This window comes from Carassius carassius, chromosome 23 (assembly GCF_963082965.1).
Source record: "Carassius carassius chromosome 23, fCarCar2.1, whole genome shotgun sequence".
NCBI classification, from domain to species: Eukaryota; Metazoa; Chordata; class Actinopteri; order Cypriniformes; family Cyprinidae; genus Carassius; species Carassius carassius.
Window position 1 is genome coordinate 27,923,761 of NC_081777.1, and position 12,752 is coordinate 27,936,512.

At 41.0% G+C, this 12,752-nt stretch overlaps 1 protein-coding gene across 3 annotated transcripts in view; it reads left to right on the forward strand.

Annotated features, from left to right (window-relative positions):
• frmd4a (FERM domain containing 4A) overlaps nucleotides 1–12,752 on the forward strand; it is a 154,469-nt gene that overhangs the window by 30,641 nt on the left and 111,076 nt on the right. The window contains exon 1 of one of the 3 annotated variants that reach the window (XM_059506812.1): nucleotides 8,096–8,249. The exons of the other annotated variants lie outside the window; for them this stretch is intronic. Within the exon in view, the coding sequence (XP_059362795.1) occupies nucleotides 8,217–8,249 (33 nt within the window). The 5' untranslated portion in view covers nucleotides 8,096–8,216. Of the gene's footprint in view, nucleotides 1–8,095; nucleotides 8,250–12,752 lie in introns of those variants that run through there. 3 annotated transcript variants of the gene reach the window in all.

The window sequence follows — 12,752 nt, forward strand, 5'->3', positions numbered from 1 at the left end:
ATACAAATAATAATGAACTCCCACTAACATCATTTTTAAAATGTATATTGCCAGTTCTTAATAAACATCCTACTACATATATTTGTAGGAATACTGTCTTAGCAGGAGCAAATTAATTAAGCTTTTACCAATCCTACAAATATACCTAAACTGACATCCACAATGAATTAATAAAGAAGTCTTAATTCCTATCGAGACCTTCAGCCGAGATGGAAACGCTGTTTAAAGGGATTGGTCTGATGAATTCTTAATTGGTTCATATTAGCTTGTTATGTTAATGGCCACTAATTGATGATTACAGCCATTAGTCCAGAGCTGTCCCACTGTGAAGCCTGTTTCTCTGTTGTTTCCAGGGGCGAAGAGCCATAAGCAGGATCCTAACACTCTATAGATCCTAATGAAAGCCTTCAGCAGACATACTTAGAGAAAATTATACTCCTCTGTGTTCTCCAGCCTGAATCTGTCTGGATAGCAGAGTCAATATTTACCCAGAGACACAATGTTCAACCCTCCATTGCCATGTCAACCACTGATGATGTAATGCTTCATCTTTTGTGTCTTTCATAGGGTGCTTTGTGAGTTTTTTTAAGCAAACACATGTCATCCATCACAACACTGAGGGGCTGCGTGAACTGCTTCATCTCTATGAATGGTCCAAAAGGAACACTTGCCAAACACAAGTAAAAATTGTTTGGCGAATGAATACAATTTATTTACAGTGGTCATGTAACTGGCACATGCACACATACATGCGCACACGCACATATGCCATTTATTTGTATGTGAGTAGAATATGTAAGTATACAAGAATATGGAACTATATTTGTTTCAAAATTTTATTTTTATTATTTTGTTAATTTTCTCTTTTTTTTGTCTATATATAAAAAATATAAAATATTTAAAAAATATTTCTTTTATTTCTTTAATATGAAAATATGTCTGGTAAGAAATATTTATGGTCAGAACTTTCTCATTTTCTCCTGTGTGTGTGTGTGTGTGTGTGTGTGTGTGTGTGTGTGTGTGTGTGTGTGTGTGTGTGTGTGTGTGTGTGTGTGTGTGTGTGTGTGTGTTGTTGGTTGTGCTGGTGGTAGGATGTTCCTTAAACAGTTTAACACTTCCTGTCAGCATGAGGATTGATGAGTTTGCGATTCATTGATGACACCGCAAAAAAAACGTCTCAGGTTCCGAATGTAACCATGGTTCCCTGAGAGGGAACAAAACACTGCGTCCTCTAGGGGTCGCTTTGGGGAACACCTCATCGTGACCCGTGTCTGAATCATACTTTGGAAAACGCCAATGTGTTGGCCGGTGACAGCCTTTGACGTCACTAACGGTGCGACTATAAATACGCGCCCGTAGGACCCGTCACTTATCTTCTTAATGAAGCTTGCGTCCAAAGCATGGCAGGGAGCTAGAGGACGCAGTGTCTCGTTCCCTCTCAGGGAACCATAGTTACATTCGTAACCTGAGATACCCTGTAAAGGGAACTTCGAACTGCGTCCTCTAGGGCGCGCTTTGGGGAACAGTATACCCACGCCGCCATGCTGAGGGGAGTGCAGGCCAGAATCATGGCAAACACTAAGTACCAACTCGCCCCTGGGATGGTTAGACGGCTGTCCATGACATTATCCCTTACTGCCAAAGGCCTAAGCTACATATCCAACTTACCTGTAGGGCCTCGGCCCGGGGTAGAGCTGAAGGCTTGGAATCACGAAAGATTCCTTTAAAGGGATACGGCTAAGAACCTAGCATGTTCTTTACCAAGTCTTGCCTGTCACACAGGGGCTACCGCTAGCTTTCGCAAAAACTTGCCGAAAGAGCTGTCTCAACAGTTCTCTACTAGAAACGCCCTGTTCTAGATCGGTATCAGAGGATACCTGGGTGGAGTGGCGCCCAAGATGAACGGGGCTTTAACCGACTCAAGAAAGGGCACGAAGCAACCGCGCGAAGCCCTCACCATATAGGATTTTAGAAAGAGCGTAGAGTACTAGCGTGCGAACTTACCACAGTGTGGATTTCAGAAAGTGTGCAAAGACTTCACATGCACACTTACCATAGCATGGATTTACAAATACTGTTCTAAGGAGGGGCTCTCGTGGCACTCTGATAGAGCAGCTCATAGATGGAATGGCCCGGAAGCAGAGCAATTGGAGGAAGAAATGTACAGATGAAGTCTCGGCCACGCCTGTACCATGGCGTCCAGCCCCAGTGGAGCTGGATGAGTCAGAGGAAGCCAGAGGGGATAGTGCGATGCTCTCTTGAGTCGCAAACCGATCCACCCAAGTCTGGCCAACCTCTCCAACTCTGCTTCATCACCTTGGTGCGAAGGCGCCATTCCCCGAGCCTCAGCCCCTGCCTCAACAGGATGTCCGCTCTCACAGTGCATCTCAAAAACAGTATGTAGTACTGGAGCGCTCTGGTGAAAAAAACGAGAATTCAGTCTCATATGAGAGGAGGACTCCGAGCTCAGAGTTGCATGCTCATAGGTGACCCTTTTTCTTTTGGAAAAGGGGAGCGCTGCTAAACTACCACGAGAATTGCCCAAACAGCCCCTCATGTTGAGGGAAGCGATGCTTGAGGTGTATAACAAATACACACTGGCTGAATGAAGCTCAAGGGACCCAGGGCTAATCATCTTAAGAATGGAAAAGAAGCGGAGCGCGTAACCCCTACCGTACAGGATTTCAGAAGGTGCGCAGAGTCTTGCATGCACACTTACCACTTACGTGGATTTCAGAAAGTGCGCAGAGTCTTGCGTGCACACTTACCACTTATGTGGATTTCAGACAGTGTGCAAAGTGTTCACGTGCACACTACCCACCATGTGGTTTTGAGAAAGTACACAGGCTTAGCGTGTGTACTGAAAGGTTCCTAAGCATCGCAGAGGCGCTGGATCGCACGGGAGAGGCCAGCTCCAATTTTCCAAACCTCAAGCGAGGGGAGCATCACCTGAGGCAGTACATACAGAAAGACTTCCGTAACTACCACCTCCACCTTCCCATTGGACGTCACTAAGCGGCCAGGAGGCCCCTCAGGGTGACCTGGCCGGACATCCATGAAATTCCCTGCAGTGCTGCAAGGAAGCTCACAGAGTTTGTTAGTAGACATATAACCACCAGCAATATAACACCGATAAGCAGATAAAGAAAGGGTTACATACTCACCCACCCTCCTGTACCGGAGTCCCGCTTACGAGGCGCCCCCTTTTGGTCCGGACCATCAGTAAGGTGGTTACTATGAATATAGGACCAACCAAAAACATCATAGGTCCAGCATAGGAGACTGTTATGTGAGAAATTTTCCACCTAACCTCGATCAGGTGGAGAGCTGGTGGTTACAGGGGTATTAGGCATGGGAGGATAAAAGCAGAAGTTAAAAACATCCAAAGGAAGTGAGTAACTACTTAGGTATCGCTCCGATCCGGATGAGAATGCTGCCTCGTCTGAATCACATCCCTCAGGTCCTGCTTACCTCTTCGTGACCCACGATTCCTCTTTCCCCTGCCCTTAGGCAGGGGAGGAGTGCGAGCCGCGACACTAGCCTTCTGTGCCCGTCTTTGATCCTCAGATCGAGATGGGCCAGGACCCCTTTGTTGTTCGGGCTCAGACCTGGACCTTCGTGGAATGAAGGATTTAAAGGCAGCTGTGCGTGCCCTTGCCTCCCTGAACTTTTCGACCACCATCTCGACGGAGGTACCGAAAAGCTCAGAAGGTAAGACCGGAGCATCGAGAAGTAACCCCCTTTCTTCCCTCCCGATGTCTGCCAGGTTCACCCACAGATGTCTCTCCGTTACCACCATGGCCGCCATAGACCTACCCATGGCGAAGGCGGCCTGCTTGGTAGCACGGAGAGAGAGGTCTGTGGTGCGGCGCAGCTCGGCTACCTGGTCAGCTGAAAGGCCCTCGCCTGTATCCAGGTCCTTCAGCAGGTCAGCCTGGTAAGCCTGAAGCACTGCCATTATGTGCAACGAAGCCACAGCCTGACCTGCTGCTGCGTATGCTTTACCATTTAAGCAGGATGTATCCTGGAGGGGCTTAGATGGCAAAGAGGGAGATTTAAGAGAGGATGTTTCCCCAACAGAGAGATAGCTAGCCAGCGTCTCTTCTACAGGGGGCATCCTCTCATAGCCGTTTTCGTGCATGCCCTCAATATTAGCATAACTCGTATGCTGAAACCGATGGATGCGAGAGGAAAATGGCCTCTTCCATTCCTTTTCGACTTCTGCATGTAAGTGTGTGACAACGCATCTTCCTCCTGAAGTTCACTCTCGTCTGCCGCCGAAGAGTGTGAAAGGAAAAGTCCCCCTCTACACTCCTCAGTGAGATACACCTGTGATCCCCACGAGCTCATTCTCCTCCGTGCCTCGGCAACGGCGGGTCCTGAGCTGCGGGAAGCAGATGGCTGTCCCTCTTTCCTCAAAAAGGGAGACAAACGAGAGCGGAGCTTTTTCACAGAAAAACGCTCGCAGTACACGCAGATTGCCTCCTCAAGGACATCGCGCGCGTGCTCTTCGCCCAAACAAGAGACGCAAAGACTGTGTGTGTCATCAGGTGTCAAATAACGCTGACATGGATGGACACACTGTTTAAACGACTTGCTAGTGGATGCCATTATAACAATGATAGATCGCTCTTACCGTTTTGGTCGTTTCTCAGATGCACGCTTCAAACAAAACAGTCAATGAAGACGAAGAAGATAAGTGACGGGTCCTACGGGCGCGCATTTATAGTCGCACCGGTAGTGACGTCAGAGGCTGTCGCCAGCCAACACGTTGGCGTTTTTCAAAGTATGCTTCAGACACGGGTCATTACGAGGTGTTCCCCAAAGCGGCCCCTAGAAGACGCAGTTCGAAGTTCCCTTGACAGGGAACTTTGTTGGTTGAAATGGAATTTGCTGTAGTAAATTTATGTTCATATCATTTGGCTCAGTAAATAGGAATCAGAATTCCTTTGTTTATTGAGTTTGTTATAGATATCCTTTGGCTGGTTCAGTAAGTGGAATGAAAGAAACTCAATTTCGCCTTTACTTTGTACTCATGATTTGTCTGTACTTATGTAGTTTTACAAACTAATAGATTATGGACCCTTAACTGACAGCAGACCTTAAGTAATTCATGTAATCATATTTACATCATGTATATATAAATAATGTATTTTGTTACCATGTACATGAAGCATATGAAAAAATGTATGAAGGATGCATGAATTGTTCATAAATTTGCATATTGCATTAGATACACTGAAAAATGATTTCTGCTGCTTGTTTTATTTACTTTATTAGCTAAAGCAACACAATTGCTATAAATTTTTTTCCTATCTTAAATTAGATATTTTGAAGAATGTTGGTAATCAAACAGTTGACTGTAGCCATTAACTTCTGTGGTCAATGGCTACCGTCAACTGTTTGGTTACCTACCTTCTTTTGTGTTAAACAGAATAAAGAAACTCATACAAGTTTGGAACAACTTGAAATGACAGGATTTTCATTGTTGGATGAACTATCCCTTTCATTTTGTGCACTTGCCTTAAAAAATAGTTTGTGTTTGTGTTGCTACCTCACATGAGTAACAAATCTCATATACTGAACTTAAAAAAAAAAAAAATACATAAAGGTGTCGTTGGAGTTTTATTGGCATGTACAGTATGATAAACAATAATTCTCATTTTAACTGCTTTATAAACTGTAAATTTCACGGATATATAAACGCTGCACTGGTTGGTCCACAGGTCATATGTCATGTAAACAGAGTGATGGCAGGTGCTTTGACTGGTGAAGAACAGAGATTAGTTTGATCTCTGGAGAGTTCATTGATTTCCACATTGGCCTTTGAAAGGTCAGGGTGGAGAAAAGCCTCTGAATTGACAGAAAATGACACAGTACAGATTAAACAGCAGCTCCAGAACCATCAAACAGAAAACAAGTGGCTTTTGGAAAGTGGAATTCATTGCATGTCGTGAGCTGTTTTAGTGAACCTAGAGAGGAAGTGGAATTTGGAAGTGTAAATGCAAGGAGGAGACAGTTGCTGTGGTGACCGTGATGCATGAATCTTAAAAGACGATAAAGTTGTGTGTGTGCATAAGGGAAAACTGGAAAACAAAGGAATAAAGAAACTGCTGCTTAAACTCATTAACGCGTCTGTGACTTTTGAATGAAGTGAAGTGATACACTAAAAGTCCCAAATGTGTAGCAGAGGGAGATGTATCTGTCATTAAAGCTACAAACGTGTCTGTTCATGTTTTAATTGATTCTGAAAGATCAGGCTTGTGACAGCAAGGAAATCTCTCGGATTTAAGAATCGGGGCTTAGGCTCTAGGGACAGCAGATGAGAGGAATCGAGTGAGTGTGTGTGTTAGGATGTGAGATTCTGATTGCGTTAATGAGACAGAAGCTTTGTGCTAAAACCTAGTGAGCTGACTTACTGCCCTACATAGTGAGCATACTAAGTAGAATGGAATCTTGACAGTAAATAGGAAGTCGTGGCCTAATGGTTAGTGAGTTGGACTTGCAATCGAAGGGTTTTGAGTTCAAGTTTGGGCCGGCAGGAATTGTAGGTGGGGGGAGTGCATGAACAGTGCTCTGTTCACCTTCAATACCTAAACTTAGGTGCCCTTGAGCAAGGCACCGACCCCCCAACTGCTCCCCGGGCGCCGCAGCATAAATGGCTGCCCACTGCTCTGGATGTGTGTTCACAGTGTGGGTGTGTGTTCACTGCTGTGTGTGTGCACTTTGGATGGGTTAAAAGCAGAGCATGAATTCTGAGTATGGGTCACCATACTTGGCTGTATGTCACTTTCACTTCACTTCACGTTTCAATAGTGCTCCATATATCTGTATGAAGGCCTCATGACCCACAAGTCATGGCGAAAAATTTATTCTGAGTTAACTTCATGCATAGCACAGTGTTTTAATTCATTTAATGCAGTTGTCCAATTTTAATCTAATAGAACTATTTTTTGGTATTTAATGAAATAATCAACATATTTACATTGTTCATCATCTTGCATTTATTTTTGCCCTTGAGCCTGTTGCCTGTTGCTTCTGATGTATACATGTGATTTTGGCCAAATTATAGCATAAACACTTGTGATGATTTTCATATACAGTATAATGTATTAGATGATTAATATGCCTTTAAAAAGTTTGGCCTTAATAAGATTTTCAGTGTATATGAAAGAAATGCATTATGTAAAAGTAAAAACTGTATTACTGTGAAATATTATTACAATTTAAAATAACTGTTTTCTATTTTAATATACTTTAAAATATAATTTATTCCTGTGATGCAATTGCAATAATACATTTTCATTAGCCAATACTCCAGTCTTCAGTGTCACATGATCCTTCAGAAGTCATTTTAATACTGTATGATTACGGTATATATTATATATGATTATTAATGTTTGAAAACTTTTGTGCTGCTTAATATTCTTTGGAAACTGTGATACTTTTTTCATGATTCTTTGATGAATGATAAGTTTTATTTTAAAGATTGACTGATTAATATTTTATTGAAGAAATTAATTTTATTCAGCAAGGATACATTAAATTGATTAAAAAAAGTAAAGATTTATATTGTTGTGCTGTATTATGTACAATATTTTAAATGTGTGTATATTTTTTATAGTTATTATATGTTAGTATTTTTATCATATATGCATATAAATTCTATCTATCTATCTATTAGATTTTGTTATTTTCTAATTCAGATTATTAATTATTATTATTAGTAGTAGTAATTCTTAATTACTTGTCTAGGTAGGCAGTTTACTTGTCTTTGGAATGGAGAAATGTTTATTTCACACCAGAGTCCAATTGCCCTTCTGAAGCAGTGATTTTGAAGGAAAGTGGAAAGAGAATTGCTGTGTGTATTCATTTTTTTTTTATATAGAGGCTAATAATGCTAGTGTTTGTTGATCACACACACACACACACACACACTCAACAATGCAGCAACCTTTTCTCAAGTACAAACTCCAACGGTTTATGAACTAACACACTTTCCTGCAGGGGTGGGGGATGCTCTAATGTTAAGTGTGTGCGTGCATGTGTGTGCATGTGTTTGCGTGTGTGTGTGTGTGTGTGCGAGAGAGTGTCCACCGGTGTGCGCCCAGAGCTGCGCTCATTGCTCAGTGAGCGTGGACCAGTTTGGAAACGTTACCGGAGCGATGATGGCCGAGTAAAAGGATTGTGGGTATTCTGAGGAATGAGCAGAAGACATGGAAGGGCTGCTTTCTCCCATGCGTACACGGGTAAGTGCTCTGGTTGCCGGGGGATACAGGAAAAATGCTATAGAATGAGAGGAGGGAAAGAGAGTGCCGGTAAAAACAAGGGTTTATAATGTCCCGTTCTGCCTGGAGAGAGCATATAAGAACAGAAAGCATGAGATGAACAGATTGAAAGGATGTGGTGACTTTATTTTAGAATTTTGGAGGGTTTGTTTAGTTGTTTTTTGGGAAGTGTGGGTGGCTTGTCGTATTCATGCTAGTATTTTTTGTCTGATTGAGAGCTAGTGTGGTGGTGGATGCCAAATTTAGAGGTAGAATTCACGAACAGCAAGATGAGGTGAAGTCTAGGACAGACTTTAGCGTATGTGTGTGTGTGCATTTGTGCACTTGATGCTGAATGCAAATGCAGAGAAAGGATGAAAAAAGAGATAGAGTTGAAACACAACGTCATTCGATCGTCGTCTGCTGATGCAGGAATTTAAACAGGCACATTGAATTCATAAAGGTTTTCATTTGAGTCCAGTGATCTGCGTTTATAGAAAGATTCAACCTGTGACATTTCATCTGATCTCTCGCTGTCTTTTTTCAGCGTACTCCATCCAGCTCCCTAAATGTGTTTGGTTTTCAGAATAGTGTGTGAGCACATACTGGTGCTGCAGGCGGATCCAGCAGTGGTGTGTGTGGGATTGAGTTCCCATCATTCAAATCATAATCATACAGGTGACGCATCCACATAAAGCCTTGCAGATTGCAACAGTGTGGAACTTGAAACTTGAATGCCTTAATAAATATGTATTAATGTTTCGGAGGGAATTGGTTTTGATGAGATTTGAAAAAGGTTATGAGAAATCATTACATGCCTTACAAATACTACAATACAGTAGGATTCAATTAATTTTTTACCATCAGATCCAAGATGCCTGAGACCTCTAAAACTTTTTCAATTTTGCTTGTTTTTATATATATATATATATAGAGAGAGAGAGAGAGAGAGAGAGAGATTTTATTATAAATTACTGTTTAAACATTTGGATATAATAAAGCTGAATCTATTCCAGTCTTTAGTGTCACATGATTTTTCAAAAATAATTATAATATGCAGATTTGCTAATCAAGAAACATGTTGTCTTATTATTAAAGTGGAAAACTGTTGTGCCCCTTCAAATTTTTGTGAGAACCATTTTTTTTCAGGATTCTTTGACAAATTTATGGTTTAAAATAACTTATTTGAACTAGAATTTTTCAAATAAAGCATTGTAAAATGCTTAAAAAAAAGTCTTACACCAAACTTTAAACAGCTGTGTTTAGTTCAGCTATGTTCAGCTTAGAACTTATTCAAATTTAATTAAATTTAAGAATTAAAATCATTATGCAATTCAGAATGCCATTTGTTATTTTTGGTTTGTCCTGCCTTTGCTTTATTGACAGCAGCATGATATAAATAGAATTCAGATATTATGAAGAAAATGTGATCATTCTAATGGTCATCTGTTCAATATAACATTTGTGACATAGAAATAGTGCATAATAGTGAAGTGACATTCAGCCAAGTATGGTGACCCATACTCGGAATTTGTGCTCTGCATTTAACCCATCCGAAATGCACACACACAGAGCAGTGAACACACACACACACACTGTGAGCACACACCCGGAGCAGTGGGCAGCCATTTATGCTGCGGCGCCCGGGGAGCAGTTGGGGGTTCGATGCCTTGCTCAAGGGCACCTAAGTCATGTTATTGAAGGTGGAGAGAGAACTGTACATGCACTCCCCCCACCCACAATTCCTGCCGGCCCGGGACTCGAACTCACAACCTTTCGATTGGGAGTCCGACTCTCTAACCATTAGGCCACGACTTCCCCGTAATGTATATCATCGTGTGTGTGTGTGTGTGTGTGTGTGTGTGTGTTTGTATGTGTGTGTGTGTGTGTGTGTGTGTGTGTGTGTGTGTGTTTACATGAGGCCAACAGATTACCAGCACAGCAGGATGTTTGTTCTATTTTCTAATATAAACCAATTCAAACTGTTTGGCTTTAGGACAATTCCATTTCATTTAATTAACACACATACATTTACAAAGTGCTTCTTATGATACTGTTGACTGGTCTTCATCATAATGTGTGTGTGTGTGTGTGTGTGTGTGTGTGTGTGTGTGTGTGTGTGTGTGTGTGTGTGTGTGTGTGTAGATCCACCACTGTATTGTAGTGCTGAGGCAGCAATTCAACAAGTCAAGTCTAGCCATGCATGATAAACAGAAATGGAGACAAAGGGAGATAAAGAGATGTCAGCAGTCATGTCTGATGTGAGCAGACAGCAGAAATGTAATACATTATTCCTCAATCTTAGTCCGCAGGGGTTTAAGAGTCTCTCTTTAGAGTTATAGAAACACACTCAGTAGAAAGTGTATTGTATTAGATCAGCACCAGCGTTTGCCAGCACATGAAACCCTAGTGAGCTGCTGCCCACTTCATAAAGCATGATAGACGCTCCTGAAATGAAGGCTGTTCCCAAAGGTAGGTGGAAACATTATGTTGCCTCGTTTTTGTTTTATTCCAAGACATTGCATGTATCCTTGTGGAGAAGACAATTCTATAGTGTATTGCTATAGAGTGCTGACGTAATTTTGTAGGCCAACCTGTAAGTTAACATTAGCCAGGTTCCCTCTGGGACCAGCAAATAGAATAGCCACAAGTAAAAAGTTTTTTTTTTTTTTTTAACTACACCAAAGTCACATGACCACCACAAAGCTTCCAGTGTTTATTTAAAATGTACATTTTGGAAAGTTTGAGTTAGAATAGATTATCTAAAAACAACAAGCCTATGGAAGCAGACTAGAGAGTAAATGACTTTTTTCTTTTTCTTTTTATCATGACATTTAATGTTTCTGACAGCCTCTGTAGACCCATTTAGCTGCTTGTTATGACTTGCCTTTTTCAAGACACATAAAAGTCTGAAATTATTACACAGTTAGATATTAGAGGTCCTGACTCTCTGTGGTCATTAAAAATCCCAGGATGTCTTTCGAAAAGAGTAGAGGTGTGACCTCGGCATCCTGGCTAAAATTCGCCCATTGGCCTCTGACCATCATGGCCTCCTAACAATCCCCATATCTGCTGATTGGCTTCATCACTCTGTCTCCTCTCCACCAGTAAGCTGGTGTGTGGTGGGCGTTCTGGCGCACCATGGCTGCCGTCGCATCATCCAGGTGGATGCTGCACACTGGTGGTGGATGAGGAGATACACCCAGAATATGTAAAGCGCTTTGAGTGCCTAGAAAAGCGCTATATAAATGTAATGAATTATTATTATTACTGATGTATTTAATCATAGATTGTGAAAATATCTTGAGCTTGTGTTAACCACATGTTATTTCCTGCATTTAACTAAAAGCCCATTCAAAAAAACCTGCTGACATCTGGAAGTGGAACTGGAAACTGAAGTCAGCTAGAGCAATAATGGAAGCAAAATAGGTTGTGATACAGATTCATATAAGATTCAAATTTTTGTGACAGTTTTGTGAAATGTTGGTCTACAACTTAAAACATGCCAATAAATGAGGCTAAGTATGTTTGATTCTGAGCATGAACAAAGTTTCTTGCTTTTTCTCAGCTCTCGTTGTTCATGTGCGTGAGATTAGGTTTGTCTGGCTGCTTAATGTATGTATGTAGGCCAGTGGATCAAAAACGAGAAGAATTCTATGTGCTGACCTACACACACACACACACACACACACACACACACACAGTGTGTCTTAAGCTCTAAGTGATGTGTAGGAGTAGAGACAAGGTGATTTCTATCAGTTCCATTAGACTCAGAGTAGATCAATGAGCAGATGTTATCTTGGATTACATGTCAGAAGCTATTGAAGGGAGCCGAGGGAGTGTGTGATTGTGTGTGTGTGTGTGTGTGTGTGTGTGTATGTAAGTGTGTAATTAGACTTTAATTGAGGGATGGGTGCGAAAGATGTGCACAGAATGCTGAATTTCCTCAGTCATTCGTCGAATAAATAAATGTAAAATCAACCTGTTAGGGATAGTTCACATGAAAATGCTCATTCTGTCATCTTTTATTCTCTGTAACCTGTGTGACTTACTTTCTTTTGAGTGCTTTATTTATAGCAGAATGTCCCAGAGGCACTTTTTCCATTAAATTGAGTGGTGACCTTCTGTAAGTCAAAATTTAATAATGACTAAAACTTTTGTTTAATACCATTTTAGATGTAACACTTTTTGATGCTATCTAAACGGGTGCAAAATTTAGAAAAAAAAATGGAAACTGCAATTAGAAAAATGCATTTTATTTTTTTACATATGTGTGACAAAAACCCAGCCATTTTATACATTTGGCCAAAAAAATAAAAAAGATTCTACATCACTATAGTAAAAATAATAATATAAGTAATAATAATAATAATGGTAAAGTAATTATTATTGTTAAATAAAAATCAGAATTATAAAAATAATGTAATATTTCACTGTTAGATGGCAGAAATCTAGTATTTGAGAATAATTATAATATTTCATTTC